Raw genomic sequence first — 16,488 nt, forward strand, 5'->3', positions numbered from 1 at the left:
CGAATATTCGTCCCCCAAAGTTCTACGGAGACTTCGCGACGTGGAAACGCCGAATGGAGGTATTTTTCAAGACAGAATTTGACATTTGCTTAATTATGAAATATGGTTATGCAATTCCAAAAGATAAAGAAGAAAATACGTGGAGCAAGAAGGAGCAAGCCGATTTTGTCGCCAACGGAAAGGCAGAATTCCACCTGCTTAGCGTGCTGCCACCACAAGAGGTAAGTCGAATCAAAAGCTACGACTCCGTGAAAGACCTCTGGGAGAAATTCCTAGAGCTTCACGAAGGTACCTCGGAAGCTAAGCTAGCGAGGTGCGACATCCTCTGGAACCAGTTAACGAACCTTCGGATGAATAACGGCGAGAAGGTAGCGCAACTTCAGGCAAGGATTAAGGAGTTAATAACTCAACTAAGCAACCTTGGAGAAGAAGTAAAGAACCGGGACTCAATCCGGTATGCGCTCAACACCTTCCCCAGAAATCTAGAGTGTGCCTCCTTAGTAAATGCGTACTACATCTCTAAGGACTTTGAGGTAAGTAGTTTAGAAAATTTATTTTCAACTTTTGAACTTCATGAATCTCGGATTGCAGATCCTAATAAACTGGAGAAAACAAGTCAGAACATTGCCTTAAAGGCAAGAACAAACGATTCTGACTTCGAAGCCTTGATCGACGAATCCGAAACTGCATTAATGGTAAGACGATTTAATAAGTTTCTTAAATCTAACAAATTTAGATCGCAGAAGCATGAGCGAAAAAGAAGAACGGTTCGTTGCTACAACTGCAATGAAGAAGGGCACATCAAGGATGACTGCCCGAAATTAAAGAGCAAGCAGAAAGAAAAGGAAAGGGTCAAGTACAAGAAGCCAGAATCCTCCAAGCACAAGAACCTGAAGGTCACTTGGTCAGACTCGTCATCTTTCAAATCAGACATCGAAGCCTTCTCGGGGTTAGCGCTAATGGCTAACCATCAGATAGAAGAAGAGTCAAGCTCAAAGATAAGCATAGATGAAGGGGGAGGAACATCAGAAGAGGAAAGCTACAGTGAAGGGGGAGCCTCACCGAGTCAGGTTAGTCAGGTACGCAATCTAACCCCGACTCAGTCTTTTTGCTTTATTAAGTCTCTTTCTAAAGATTTATTCAAATTAGAAAAAAAAATGCTAAATTGAAATTGAACCTAGCAAAAGCATGTCCACTAGAAATGTATGATAATCTAAAATTAGAAAATGAACAATTAAAAGTTGAAATTGAGAAATTGAAGAATAATGATGCATGCTTAAATAAATTTCCAAAATCAAAATTAAGAATTTATGGAAAATTGAATTGGTATATTAGAAAACATCAGGGACAACTTAGGAAAGTCCCCAGAAGTTATGTACCCCCTAAATTTTTGAGTAACCCAGTAAGAAGGAATCTATACTGGATTCCAAAGTCTTTGATAAATCAGAACTATTGAAGTTAGAGCTTACAACGAGTAAATTAAACAATAAATTTCTTTATGAAGCTTTGTCTAAGGAAGTGGTTGTTGCTCCAATAACCAAGAAGGCCTAGTGTCTCGCCACGACCTGGAAGCCGAAATATCGAAATAAAATGTTTAATCAACTTTCTGGTAAAAACATTAAAAGTTAAAAATTAAATAATGCTTTGAAAATTTTTCAAACTTTTTCTTGAAAACTTTAAAAAAATTCATTTTTTTAAATTATTATGGAAAAATTCTAAAAACTCAGGTTACTTAGAATTTTTTTTAATTTTTAAAAATTCATTTTTACTTAGAATTTTTACTTAGAAATTCTTTCAGTTTACCCCGTTTTTGCTGTGATCAAAGGGGGAGAAATAGGTACAAGTTAGGAATATTTAAGAATTTCAAAATTCTTTTAGTATTGTAAATTTTTATTACAATTTTTATGCTTAAACTGTAAGTTAGTAATTTCTTTAAAATTACTATTTGTTTTTATACCCTAACTTGCACTTGGATTGATGCACATCAAAAAGGGGGAGATTGTTGGACCCCGTGAGTGTTTTGATGTGAGCAACCAAGTTGGTTAAGTCCTGCTTTGTGTTTGATCCCTGTGTCTGAGTGTGCAGGAGTTTAGGAGCACAGGAAGTCAAGCGGAAGACGCAGCTAGCGAGAAGGACGGGACGGGAAGGGAGCCGACAGGCTCGGTGCGTCCGAAGGATGAGAGAGTTGCAGAAGAGTACACCGGTGGGCGAGAAGAACGTGCGCGGTGTTCGAGGGACGTTAAGCCGGGGAGGAAGGCTGCTCGAGGAAAAGGCCAGAAATTGGGTTCGGATGAGTCCTATTTTGATTGGCCGCAATCACCCAATTAATCGGAGCTTCGGAAGGAGAAAGGAAGCCAAAAGGAGCTGAAGAAGCTAGACAGAGGTGCCTCAGACCAATGCTGAAGGCGCCTCAGCTGCCTCCACTGTCTGAGGCGCCTCAGACAGCTTGGAGGTGCCTCAAACCCAGTCCGAGGCGCCTCCAAGGTTGTTTGAGGCGCCTCGGACCCGGCCAAAGTGTCGTTTGCAACCGGATAGAGTTTTATCTGATCAAACCTTATGGAGGCACCTTGAACCCTCTTGGAGGCGCCTTCAACACTCGGGACAGAGTTTCCAGGAGCTATATATAGGCTCCTAGAATTAGGAAATAATCATTCAACTTAGTGATCAATTCCTAGCAACTTATAAGCGTTCTTAGTATATAAAAAAGGCTTCTCCGCCTACAGTGAAGGAGATTTTTCTAGTAGAGCTGTTCGACTGCCTTGGATTAACAACCCCCTGGGTTGTAACCAAGTTAAACTTCCGGTCTTCTTTTATTCTGCTATTTTAGATTTTATTGTTGTTATTTATTTTGAGTTGAAAGCCTTGAGGAGGGTATAGTTTTAATTTTTAGGCAATTCACCTCCCTCTTGCCGGCCTCCGCTGCACCTACAGATCACGCCACTACACAATTACTACAGGGAAGAGCAACGGAGGTCGACAGAGCGGAGGAGTCCCGGTCGAGAGGCTATCCCGCTAGGCTAAGCAGCGGGACCGAGCCATCGACACGGTGGAGTCCCAGCCGAGCGGCTATCCCGCTTGGCCAAGCAGCAAGGTTATGGTCGTATCTCTCGATATCCTTCTGGAAGATAGTGTCGCTAACACGAGACATGGTTGATAGACGGATTATACGACGGAAGCTTCTACTATCTTATCAGGGATATGTATGCCCTGTTAAGGTATGATGTCAGAGGTACTTTCCTGATAGGTCCTTTCATAGAACATATTCGGGCGTGCTCACGCCTCGAAGAGCATGCACATCACCCACCAGGGTTCTATATAAAAGGGATCCATCACCGGCGGAGGTACGCGTTACTCACTATTTATGCTAGAATTACTATTGCTCCATTTTTTTACACTATTCTGATGACTGACTTGAGTATCGAAGGACCAACGTCGGAGACCTCTTTCTTGATTCAACACTGACATTACTTATTTTATATAATAAAACAAGGTCTATAGTCAATCAGTGAAACTGTCACACCTTAATTTTTCATCTTTTCACTTTTCGACCGATCAAGTATAAAGGATGTTTAGTTACTTAAAACGATTTCCGATCAAGTATAAAGGATGTTTAGTTACTTAAACGATTTCCTGTTTTCTACATAGGATAATATTGATTTACAGCCACCATTCTATTTAGATTTGATCTTATGTTCATTGAGAAAGATGTCAGAAGAATGAGCAAAATAAGGTAGATATTAATTTAATTTTTGTGTTTGGATTATTTACAATTTTCGGATTGCAGTTAAATTTAGGTCTCACGTAGAAAATTATAAGTCATATTATTAAAGTGCATGCGAGTGGTGCAACTTTAGACTTATTCCAAATAGCAGTCCAATCACAATCACAAAAAACTGAAGAATCAAACAGCCTAAGATCAATTCCATTTTCAACTTCCTTACAAGTACTCTGTTTTCATTGTTTAACAAGAGATCTAATAATTTTTTTTTATTAAGGGGAATGGTAGATAATAATAAGATGATAAATAAAATATGAATATCTGATCCTCAGACAAATATAGAGATAAGGATGGGATATGAATGAAAGTTAAAATTTGATGGGTATAAAGATGTATATAATAAATAGGGATAAATACGAAAGATATAGAATTCAATTCAAATCTGATCCAATATCATCCCTATGTAAAACCTAAATGGACTGGATCTTGTTCAGACTTGTACCATGGTCGGGTCTACGCCAAAGGACTCAATTGCTTTCTTCTGCACAAAACAAAATCAAATGGAAACATCTTCCCCATTAGTTCATCAACTGTTCAAGCCCATGAAGAGTACGGCCTCTTAAATTGCTGGCCCATTAAAGGACCACAAACGAGACTTAATGTATCGAGTCAAATGGAGCCATAAAATGACAACAAATGTCCAATCAAAAAGATGTTAGACTTTGGATTGTTTATCATGAGTACTTTCTTATTTATTTTGATAACTGATAAAAAAATTTTGTAGGACGAGACTAATCACCTAGGTTAGTTAATAAGATTAACTGTATTTATAACTAATTAGTTGTCATATCGGACGTTAGTCTTTGGATGCTTAAACCTGATTATATAACTTTTTTTTAATAAAAGAAACAATTAATGTACACGAAGTAGGACAGAATCACAAAAGACTCTTGAATATGGCATAATAAGATCATTACTTCCTCTAGATCATTGTAGGTGCTCATATTTGACTAAGACTATGGAATTTAAGATCAAATGAAAGCTTAGATAAGCTATTTTTTATTATTAATTTAAACATAAATATTTACAACCCAAAGGTGACATTTTAGTTCTCTGATCTAAACAAGTCAGGACGTCTCATATTTAAGGGCGTTTGGTTTACATTGTCCACGTTGTTCTGTATTTTTATTTTCTAAAAAAATGAAAACATGTTTAGTTTATATTTTTCATATTTATTTTCAAAAAAAAATATTTTCTGAAAAATAAGAAAATATGATTTTTTGAAAAATAAAATAAAAATGTAAACAAACCAAATGCACCCTAATTTTTTTCTCATCATTTTTTATTGGGATGTAGGATCACGGGTTTAAAAAAATAATAAAAAATAAAATATTAATTTAAAAAATAGTTTTTATATAAAATTTAGGGGGCGTTTGGTTTGCGTTTTCCACGCTGTTTTCTGTTTTCATTTTCTGAGAAAATGGAAAACGCGTTTGGTTTGCGTTTTCCATGTTCATTTTTAAGAAAAATAAAAGAGCGTTTTCTAAGAAAACGAAAAACACGGAAAAGTCATTTTCTAAAAAACGAAAAACGCACGTTTTTCAGAAAATAAAAATGAAAATGGGACAAACCAAACACACCCTTAGTTTTCTCGATGGTTAGGATGTAAAATTATTAATTAAATTTTTACGACAAGTATAAGTTGAACTTTGAAATAAAAATGACAATAGACGTGTAAGAAAATAAAAAATAAATAACGGACAAATGAAACAAAAAAAATACTAATAATTAGCATTTTACTTTGTGATAAAAAGATCTCTAATTCATGTTCTTCTCAAATAATGAGAAGAAAGAGTGGAGGATAAAAATATTCTCTGCTAGTATTATTGGCGAGGGAGGAGAAAGGTATAGAATAGTTGATGAGAGAAAAAGGACATAGAATACCGATAAATGATGGAAAAATTACATGATCATCTATTGCTAGGAATTTTGAGAGATATTGGAAATGGAAATTAGTTAAGTCTTATAGCGTATAATTAAAATAATAATTAAAAAAATCTATGATATAATTTAATATTAAAAATTAATCGATATCAATAATTGAATAAAATGGAGAACACTAATATCTTTTTATTAAAAATTGAGATGACGGTTCTTAAAAAAAAAATAAACAAAATAAAAATTAAAAATTTAAAAATATTAGGCTCCAATAAATTTGGGGTCTCAGGCAGGCCATTAAACCCACCCTAAAACAAATCTAGCAAATCCTAATAAAAAATATCTAATTTAAGGCACGACAAGACTTTGAAAAGGCTCGTAGACTAATAGAGACAGCCAAATTATAAAGGACTAATGACTCGTAAAATAGCTAATTTCAGGTTATTGATAAATTAAGAGGCAATGGCATATTATGATTAATATTAGTTAATCTCTGAGGCCGACACACCAATGAAGCTGGTGGTTGAACTCCACCAGGAAAATTATTCGAAAAATAGTAATAATAATATTTTTTAAAAGAAAAAGCAAAAGAAAATTTGACGACCAATCAGAGAAGGTTTTAAAAAGACAAAGTTTAGGCCATAAAACAACATGCCTAACATATAAAATTATTCTCGGAATCAATTTGACAGAAGGGTCATTCCCTTTGACAGCCTTCCAACATATAAAATATGTCATTCAACATCTTAATTATACAAATTAAAAACGAGTTGCATTTGAATTTGAATATGAACATACTCAACTAAATATCTCAAATATAGTCTAAGGACTTGACTTGTGCACTTAATTTTGTAATTTTTAATAAAAATATTTTTGTTTTTCTTTCTATTTGGTTGTTCTATTTATTTTTTTTTTGAAATTTAAATTGGAGACAAAATTTAGTTGGTGTTCCACCAAGCCAGACTCCACATTTGTCATGCAACTCTTCCACGAACCACATTATTATAATAAAGGACCATTTTGTTTTTCATTTATCCATTTTTTCCCCTGAATTATATGACACAGTTGTTTCTTATAGGCCCATTAGTGTACCTTCTTCTTGAATAGGCTTTGCATGGCTGTAACGGATGGGACCGGTGTCTCTTTCACTAGCGAGATGAAAGGGTTGAGGAATTAATATTCAGGATAGCGACTGGTCGCATAAAATAAAATTTTAAAAATCATTTTGGTCATTAAAGTTCACAAAAATTCCTGTTTATTAGAATTAAAATGGTAAAATGTTGATTTAAAATTTTAAATAATGATTATGGAGGCTGCAAAATTAGGTTTATATATATATATATATATATATATATATATATATATATATATATATATAGAATATTATGAATTAATTTTGGGAACTAAATGAAAATTTCTTGATTGAAATAATAATAATAAGAAGAAAAAACAATGAAATAAATGGGATAAAAACGCATCGTTTCGACCGACCTCCAAAAGAGCGGAGCGTCCTTTTCGCTCCGCACGATCTCCTCCTCTGCCTCGTCTTCGATTAGTTCTTGCGCTAACCGCGATCGGCGCAAGCGATCGGGAATCCGGGGGTGGCTTTCGTTTCCGCCGTAGGTTCCTGATCCAGGGGGTCGCCGGCGACCGGTGGGCCGGCTGTGGGGTTAGGATGAGGAGGTCGCCCAAGGTGGAAGCGGCGCTATCCCTCGGCCGGAAGCGGTCGCTGCAGGTCATGCTCGTCGCCTTCCTACTTTATGTCGCACTTGTTTTCATCTTCGAGCTTCCTTTCCTCTCCCACGGGATTCCCCCCGCCCTCTCTTCCGCTGGGTATGCTGCCGCCGGGATCTTCGGTGGAGACGGACTGAGCATCCCTCTGAACCTCGGCGCCGAGGATCGTGCCGCGCCGTTTCGTCCTTTGCACGGAACCCGCCGCCTGGGTGGCTCCGCCGGGGGACCTGCAGGCATCCGCCTCCCGTCGGAGCGGAGGAGGACGATGTCCGTCTCGGGACTCGATTTCCTCTTCGACAGTTCCTCCGTTGGCAGAGGGCCATTCTCTGGGCTTCACAAGGCCGCGTGGGACGCGTGGGAGGTTGGGCAGAAGCTGCTCAAGGAGCTTAAAGCGGTGCCTTTGGCGTGGTCTGTGGCCGCCAAGGAGAATCGAACTCAGGAGAAGTGTCCGCACTCGATAATACTCTCCGGGGAAGAGTTTCTTCAACGGGGGAAGGTGATGGTGCTCCCCTGTGGGTTGACGTTGGGTTCTCACATCACCCTCGTTGGGAAGCCGTACCAAGCCCACGCGGAGTACGACCCTAAAATTGCGATTTTGAACGAAGGGGAGAAGCAGGTTATGGTGTCTCAGTTCATGATGGAGCTGCAGGGGCTCAAGACGGTGGATGGGGAGGATCCGCCTAGGATCCTCCATTTCAATCCTCGGCTGAAGGGCGATTGGAGCGGAAAGCCAGTTATTGAGCAGAATACTTGCTACCGAATGCAATGGGGATCTGCCCAACGGTGCGAGGGATGGAAATCCTTGTTCAATGATGAAACTGGTAGGTCATTTTGAATATGCTTCTGATGATCTACTACATATTATTCAACTTTCAAATGCGCCGTGCTATCAAACATCCTTCTAAACCTGAAACACCATTATTTGTATTGCTGAAAACATACTTCATTTTTTCTTGTTTCTGGTTCGTTTTATTCTTCGGATATCTGACATTGGATGTTCAATTCTGCATCCTGCCCCCTTTTTCATTATTTTGTTTTTTTTTTTAAAAAAACTTCCGTTGGAATTCAATACTATGAATGAGAAAGTGCCTCTTTTCCAATCAGCATTGGATTCTTGCAACGCACATTTCTCGTATTTTACACCAAGACGTGATAGCTTTGGTTTATATAATGGTTTTCATTGACTCTCTTGTTTGCTCACAGTTGATGGGCTCGTGAAGTGTGAAAAGTGGATACGTGATGATGACAACCGGATGGAAGAGTCAACGGCAACATGGTGGTTAAACAGATTAATTGGTCGCACAAAAAAGATATCCATGGACTGGCCATATCCATTTGTGGAAGACAAGCTGTTTGTTCTCACTCTCAGTGCTGGGTTGGAAGGTTATCATGTCAACGTTGACGGTAGACATGTGACGTCATTCCCGTATCGCACTGTAAGTTTCAATTGTAAATTCCCCAAATTGGATTTGGTTTGTACTTGATATTGGAATGGAGAGTTAACAAACCATGGTGTTCATGTCCTCTGTAGGCTTATGTTCTTGAGGATGCAACTGGTCTGTCAGTGAACGGCGATCTTCATGTGCATAACATTTTTGCTGGCTCATTGCCAACATCTCATCCTAGCTTTGCTCCACAGAAGAACCTAGAATTGTCATCTGAATGGCAAGCGCCACCACTTCCGGATGGACCTGTTGAACTATTCATTGGCATACTTTCTGCAGGCAATCATTTTGCAGAACGGATGGCTGTCAGGAAATCATGGATGCGTGCAGTTAGTAAGTCTTCTGATATGGTGGCTCGGTTTTTTGTTGCTCTGGTAAATTCTCAAGCTAGTATTCCTTTCATTCCCCATCCTTTTCCTTTCAGATTTGTACTAACTTACAGACTTTGGTCAAACAGCATGGAAGGAAGGAAGTGAACTTTGAATTGAAGAAAGAGGCTGAGTTCTTCGGTGACATTGTAATCGTGCCTTTTCTAGATAGCTATGATCTTGTCGTTCTCAAGACCGTTGCCATATGCGAATACGGGGTTTGTATTGACTATAATTGTTCCTATTATGGATTTGTTGCTCCACTTCCGATACTATTTTAATTACCAATGTCTTTTTGGGTGTTCTCTCTCCCTTTCTCCAATAGGTTCGCATTGTTTCTGCTCGCTATATAATGAAATGCGATGATGATACCTTTGTTAGAATTGATCCTGTGATGAACAAAGTCAAGACAGTTCCCATTGAGAAAAGTCTGTATATTGGTAACATAAACTACCACCACAAGCCCCTACGAGAAGGGAAATGGGCGGTCACATATGAGGTAAATTCAGATCACAGTCATGTTTTGGTTTATGTATTGTTTTAGTGCACAAGGGAAATTCAAAGATAATATCAAACCGGAGATGGAGGTAGAAGAAAACTATAGCAGAAGTTTATTTGTAATTGATGTCTAATAATATATATGCACATTCGCTTGCCACCAATAATGATATCTTGATTATAAAAGCTATATTAGAGGTAACTCATTTTAAAGTATATGTTCTGTTTATGTGGTTTGAGTAAAGAACATTAAATTTTAGTACAAGTGGGAATTGCCTAAAAAACACTTCAGGTCTAATTCAGAGCCGTCAGACTAATTTGTAGTGTGTTAGTGTGCTTATCTTTCTTGATAATGGTAAAGATGAGAAGTGCCTAGAAAACAGTTCAGGTCCAATTCAGAGCTGGTAGACTAAGTTTTTAGTATATCAGTGTGCTAATCGTTCTTTATCGTTGGGAGCAGTATCACTTATTATTGCAATTAACACTCGATTTGGTTATTGATATGATACATATGTATTTCCACTATGATATACATCTCTAGTTTACTTTGTGATGTGATCCATTTTTCAAACTGATAATCTTACACAACCCAATCTGCTTTAGCTACGTAGAATGCTACTTGATGTTCCTCTTACATGGGAAATGTTAATATTACATGAAGACACTTTTCTGAGTATGATCCTTGTAATACAGGAATGGCCTGAAGAGGATTATCCACCGTACGCTAATGGTCCTGGATACGTTGTATCGTCCGACATTGCTCGTTTTATAATATCTGATTTTGAGAAACATAAATTAAGGGTAACATTTATATTTCTTATGATCCTTTGTTAACTAGAATGGTTACTTTTGTTATGTTCTTGCTTTGAAGATATTTTACTTTCTTATTTATATGAAAACCCTGATATGATGTGTAGTTTTCTAATTCGATGCAGTTGTTCAAAATGGAAGATGTGAGCATGGGCATGTGGGTTGAGCAGTTTAATAAATCCCGAACAGTCGAATACATTCATAGTCTGAAGTTTTGCCAGTTTGGATGCATAGATGACTACTACACTGCACATTACCAGTCCCCAAGACAAATGACCTGCATGTGGGATAAATTGCAAGCAGGAAAGCCTCAATGCTGTAACATGAGATGAGGATGGCATGAATGAGCCGCAATGATGCAAAAAAGTTCATTAACGGTTTGATCCACTTCGCTAACCTCACTCTGGTTCGATACTGCTTAAATATTCATTCATTCATTGTTTCTTTTATTTTCAGGTAGGCAGTTAAAGGCTAGCCATGGAAAAGCAGCCCTGCCGAGCTGAGTTACAACCGAAATTGCATCGTCGACGTTGTAATGCCATCATGAAGTTGCGGCAGCTTTAGAATCGACATGTTCTTCTCAGATTTTGTAGTTTAATCTCGGTAGCACCAGGCACACTGCCATGACACAGAATCAACATGTTCTTCTATATGGTTGAACTTGTATCATATATTGATTACCTCTGATAACTACCACCTTCTTATTCCTATGAGTTGCTAATGTAATCTTTAGCATCTTGCTGAAGATCCTAATTTTGTGAATAATCTACGACTTTGGGTTTGTTTCATCTGTTTAGAGCGATTTTTCTTTATGAAGCTTTTGTCGTATTCGGGAGCATTAATCAACGACGTAGATAATATACGTAAATTAACGTCGACAGAAAAATAATTATAAGAAGCCCCATACAACTAGGCTACTACGTAGTCGAGAATCATCATAAATATAGGAAATTATTATTCTAAAATGCCGTAATCAAAACGAAATTTATTAAACAGTAGATTATTCGTATATGTTTTTGTTTATTATACGCAAAACTAAAAATTAAAAATCTAGTTTCGCATATTGACTTCGTACTAGTACAGCATGAGGGTGAATCTTCTAGTCCGTAAAAATTGGATCAATTTATGATCCAATCTTTACATTGGTAGGGGGTAATGGGTCCCTATCTGTTAACAGATAAGGGTTATTATCTCCCACCATTCCTCTTGTCCCGATCCAAGAACGGATCAAGATAAGAAGACTAAAAGATCCAGTCCCGTACAACATTTCCATTTTCTACTGTCTTCTTATTCTTATTTTATAATTGATAAATACCTTTTTATTTTCAAATTTAAAATTTAAATTATTTAAAATTAATAATAATAATTATTTAAATTAAATTAATTTAATTTTTATTTAAAAATTTTAAAATTATGAAACAGTAGTTGGGCTATTTACTATATATTATTATTTAAAATATAAATAATTATTATTAAAAATAAATAATATTATAGGCTTTCTAGGATGTCACATCAGTCCAAATTAATGAATTAATAGTATTGAATTTATAGGTGGCTGGGTCAGCACAGATAATCAACGACGTAGCTAATATATGTAAATTAACGTGGGCAGACAAATAAATTATAAGAAGGCCCATACAACTAGGCCACCACGTGGTCGAGAATCATCATAAATATAGGAAATTATTATTCTAAAATGCCGTAATCAAAACGAAATTTATTAAACAGTAGGTTATTCGTATATGCTTTTGTTTATTATACGCAAAACTAAAAATTAAAAATCTATTTTCGCATATCGTGCACTCCGTCCATTTATTAGTTGGGAAGGTCAGATCCTCTCGGTTAGAATTTTTTGGATCAGAAAGTTACTGTTTATTTATTGGTTGGGCCCATCCATCATGGACGTTCTTATTAATTATCAATAAGGCTGCTCTGATAAATAGCCCATCAAGTGCCCTCTTCTCCTCTCCAGTCTCCCCTCTTTAATCCGAAACAGAGGACTCGGCGGCGATGACGGACGAGGATCCGCCGCTCGACGCGCCGCTCCAAGCAATTGGCTTCCGGTTCGATGTCGTCTCCGGCGACTACGTCGCCGGCCTCCTCACCGTCTCCGACATATGTTGCCAGGTACTTACCAATCATATTAGCTCAGTCTCTGTTCTTGTTGTGGAGAGAAATTTCGGATGAGCGAAAGTAATGAGTCGTCGGAGTGATCTGCCGGCAGCCGTACGGAATGCTCCACGGCGGTGTGTCGGCGCTGATAGCGGAGGCGCTGGCTAGCATCGGCGCCCAACTCGCTGCCGGAGAGGACAGGCGCATCGTGGGAGTTCAGCTCTCCATCAACCACCACCGAAGCGCCCGCACCGGTGACTGCCTCCTTGCCGAGGCCACGCCGGCGCAGACTGGCAGCCTTCTTCAGGTACGTCTGTTAATTAATTTCTGCAATTTCAAAAAATTATTTTCGTTATATTTATATAAATAGCATGTCAGAAATTTTTACTAAACGTGATTATATTACCGAGCATTCCATAATTAATATCTACTAATATTTTTTTTTCTCTAATTGCTGTTTGTTATCACTTATCAGTGATTAATTATGATGAAATGTCACGAATAGATTTGGGATGTGCGTATGTGGAAGGTGGATGATGAGTCCACGTCAGCCAAAGGAGTTTTGCTAGCCTCTTCAACGGTCACGATTCTCGAAAAGACGCGCGAAGTGCCACCTGAAGTTGCCAAAATTTATCTGCGTCACGCGACCAAAAATAAAATTTCTAAATTGTAAAATTACGCTAAAAAAAGTATAATAATGCGTAGGATGAAATATTTATAGTCGAGTTTAAATTTGTCGGTTTGTTTGTTTCCTGATTCCTTTCCCACGTTTATAATAGCAGTTTTCTGTATTTGTCTGATTGAAATAAAAAACTCTCTCTTGGATTCTTTACAAGTGATGCGGGGATAAACATGCCCCCCAAAACCGTGGGTCCAAGAGTAATGATATACACAAGGAAAAAAATTTAATGAAAATTTTAAGGATAGACACATAAAGTCATGACCCATCATTTCACTTTTTGTGGGCCCCATCATTTTATGTGTCTATCCTTGAGATTTTCATTGAGTTTTTTTCCTTGTGCATATCATTTTTCGTGGGTCTAAGTAGGGAGGATTAGTTAGTGTGAAGGTTAAAATCAAGCGGTAAAAGCCACGTGGATGGACAAATCAAGAATCGCTGCCTCACCTATGTTGGTCAAGCAGATCTCACACTATCCATCGGACGTGAAATGTTGATTGGACCACCAGAGTGATCGTGCATCGCAACTTATAGATGAGTTTGGAGCTATGCACTCGGCCCATCATTCCATCTTATCAGGCCTAAGGGTCGATCAGATATAATAGACCTCCTTGACAAAATGAGAAATTGAGTGAAGTTCGAGTTATTGACTGCATTCTGTCAGGCCGAGCGACGACCAATCGGCCTATGCCGAGACCCATCTACCTATCATATCGTACTAAAGTTTGTGCCGAAAAGGATAGAAAATATCTCGTCGGTAAATCGTCCTTTAGAAACTTTCAGCCTGTCAAGTCATAGAGATTGACGGGCTTGTTTAAGGAAAGATGTCAAGGGCACTTTATAGCCTGTTCTTTCTTAAGAAAGCTTTAGAAAATGTGTTAATGCTTTGAGATATATGCATAATGCAATAGTGACACTATAAAAGGGGTCTCCATCTATAGGTGGAGGTATCCGATTCTACTTCACACTATTTGCTACCGTTCGCAGCTACTACTTTCTTCTCTAAAATCGAGTATTGACATGTGCATCGGAGGGACAACACCGGGGACCCTTTCCTTGGCCCGACACTAACGCTCTATGTGTTGTAGGACATTGCGGAGTCTTCACCAAGTCAGCAGCAGAGTCACGCCCCAGCTCATTGCCTTCACCGATTTCAGACAGGATCATATTTAGCGCCATCTATGGGAATCTCACTTGCATCCGAGATGTGGAGATGGAGGACGCTGGATGATTCACCACAGTGATGTAAAACCCCAGAAGAGTTGAAGATGCTGATAAACACTTGAGCTGTAAAGATAGTGGAACAACAACAAGCAGCAACTGAGTGTCGAACGCTGAACAATCCAGCTATATTGGCTATGGGCCAACACGCTAATCATGAGACCCGAGTGGAAGGCCCCCGCCAGGCGTCAGCCGAACCACCATCCGATGGGCGCTTTCCATCAAACACCCATTCTGTTGCTAGCTTGCCACATGTGCCCAATGCACTGATCTCGTATCACATAGCACTATTCAAAACGCCTTAAAAAGAGCATGGCCGGGCGGAAAGGACACAAGGATCATCCTCTGAGAACTCATCCGCTCGGGATGCTCGTAATGGAAAAGCACCCCGAATTGACGATTCTCCTGAACGGGTAAATCTACAGTTTTCCCAACAAATCCTGGATGATAAGATGCCTGCTCACTTTCGACCCTTGTCGATTGGAGAGTATGGAGGATCAACTGATCCCGAGGATTATTTACATAAGTTTGACAATATAGCTACACTTCACCAGTACATCGATGGAGTCAAAATGTCGAGTGTTTCTCACTATATTGTCTAGCTCGGCATACAGATGGTTCAAATGACTACCGATCGGATCTATTTGTAGCTTCAAAGATTTTCGAGAGGCATTCCTCCAACATTTAGCAAGCAATTGTTGCCATCTGAAGATGACTATAAATTTGTTCTCACTTAAGCATGGACCTAAGGAGGTATTATAGGTCTTCATCAAAAGATTCAACTAAGTGGCCATGGACGACCCGTTGTCAGCCACTCAGGAAATTATGGTAAGTGCCATTTCACAAGGACTTACAGATAATGATTTCTTCTGATCCCTCGTTAGAAAGCCTCCGACGGACTTCAATCACCTGCTCAGATGAGCTACAAAATATATCAACAAGTGGAACCAACAACAACCCCAATAGAGGGACAACCAAAAGCCCGCCTGGGTATCGGCAAAGCGGCTAGCATGGTGGTTGGATCGGAAGGAAGAAAATCATGGTAATGTCGCCCAAGGCGACATCGACATGATAGCAAGTGGCCCCACCGATGGTGACTCCAACCGGGCTAGGAAATCACATGTGCGACGATTGGAGATTCATGCAGTTAGGTGTAGCAAGGAGAAGGCAGAAGGACCAGAAATTAGTTTCGGTCCTCGAGATTTGAGGAGTGGAAATCCCTCATGACTATTCTTAATTATTAAGGCAGTGATTGCCAACTATAACATTCACCACACTTTTGATGACATAGGCAGCTCGGTTAACATCATATTCAAGAAGGTGTTTGATCAATTTCAGATAGAAAAAAGTGAACTTCAACCCATGATGACTCCGTTGTATGGGTTCACTAGAAATGAAGTGTTGTCGATCGACCAAGTTTACCTCGCAATCTCTTTGGGGGAGGAGCCACTCATGAGGACTCACCGAACAAATTTCATAGTGGTGGATGCTCCCTCGGCCTATAATGTGATACTTAGCTAACTGACTCTCAACGAGTTCTGGGTCACCGTCTCCACCTTCTGCTAGAAGATCAAGTTTCCGATGGATGGCTCAGTCAGTGAAGCTAGAGGTGACTAGCTAGTAGCACACACATATTATGCCACCCGAAAAGCTCAACGACTGGAAGTAAATGCAATTCAAAAGGCTCCACCAACCATGGTCTACAAAGAAAATGAAGAAATATAAATCCATCCTAGTCGATCGGAAGCCACCACCTTCATCGCGGCCACTCTGAACCCTAAGTAGAAGGTCGAGCTAGTCGCTAGCTTGAAACACAACCATGATGGGTCGGCCTAGGCAACACACTAGCTTCCTGGTACTTCCCCAAGTGTTATGCAACAGGAGTTGCAGGTCCGATCGAACGCTCAGCCAGTCAAATAGAAGAAAAGAAATTTTGGGTTGGAGCAAAACATAATTATCGGAACG

At 39.1% G+C, this 16,488-nt stretch overlaps 2 protein-coding genes across 3 annotated transcripts; both read left to right on the forward strand.

Moving 5' to 3' along the window:
* The first annotated feature begins 7,139 nt into the window (after window positions 1-7,139).
* LOC122006345 (hydroxyproline O-galactosyltransferase GALT6-like) lies at window positions 7,140-11,299 on the forward strand. Of its 2 annotated transcripts, none has more exons than XM_042561813.1 (8): window positions 7,140-8,211; window positions 8,594-8,826; window positions 8,922-9,209; window positions 9,293-9,421; window positions 9,529-9,702; window positions 10,395-10,502; window positions 10,637-10,888; window positions 10,972-11,299. In XM_042561813.1, exons 1-7 carry the CDS (start codon window positions 7,332-7,334, stop codon window positions 10,841-10,843), a joined length of 2,019 nt encoding a protein of 672 aa, XP_042417747.1. In that variant the 5' UTR covers window positions 7,140-7,331; the 3' UTR covers window positions 10,844-10,888; window positions 10,972-11,299. The 2 variants fall into 2 exon arrangements, with proteins under 2 accessions (XP_042417747.1, XP_042417746.1); XM_042561812.1 differs by having other exon boundaries at window positions 7,141-8,211; window positions 10,968-11,299.
* A 1,188-nt stretch (window positions 11,300-12,487) lies between these two features.
* On the forward strand, window positions 12,488-13,416 carry LOC122003940 (1,4-dihydroxy-2-naphthoyl-CoA thioesterase 1-like). The gene is made up of 3 exons (XM_042558903.1): window positions 12,488-12,638; window positions 12,736-12,930; window positions 13,129-13,416. The coding sequence occupies exons 1-3, from the start codon at window positions 12,522-12,524 to the stop codon at window positions 13,294-13,296; spliced, it is 480 nt and encodes a 159-aa protein (XP_042414837.1). The 5' UTR covers window positions 12,488-12,521; the 3' UTR covers window positions 13,297-13,416.
* The last annotated feature ends 3,072 nt before the right edge of the window (window positions 13,417-16,488 follow it).

This window comes from Zingiber officinale, chromosome 7B, assembly GCF_018446385.1.
Source record: "Zingiber officinale cultivar Zhangliang chromosome 7B, Zo_v1.1, whole genome shotgun sequence".
Lineage (NCBI taxonomy): Eukaryota > Viridiplantae > Streptophyta > Magnoliopsida > Zingiberales > Zingiberaceae > Zingiber > Zingiber officinale.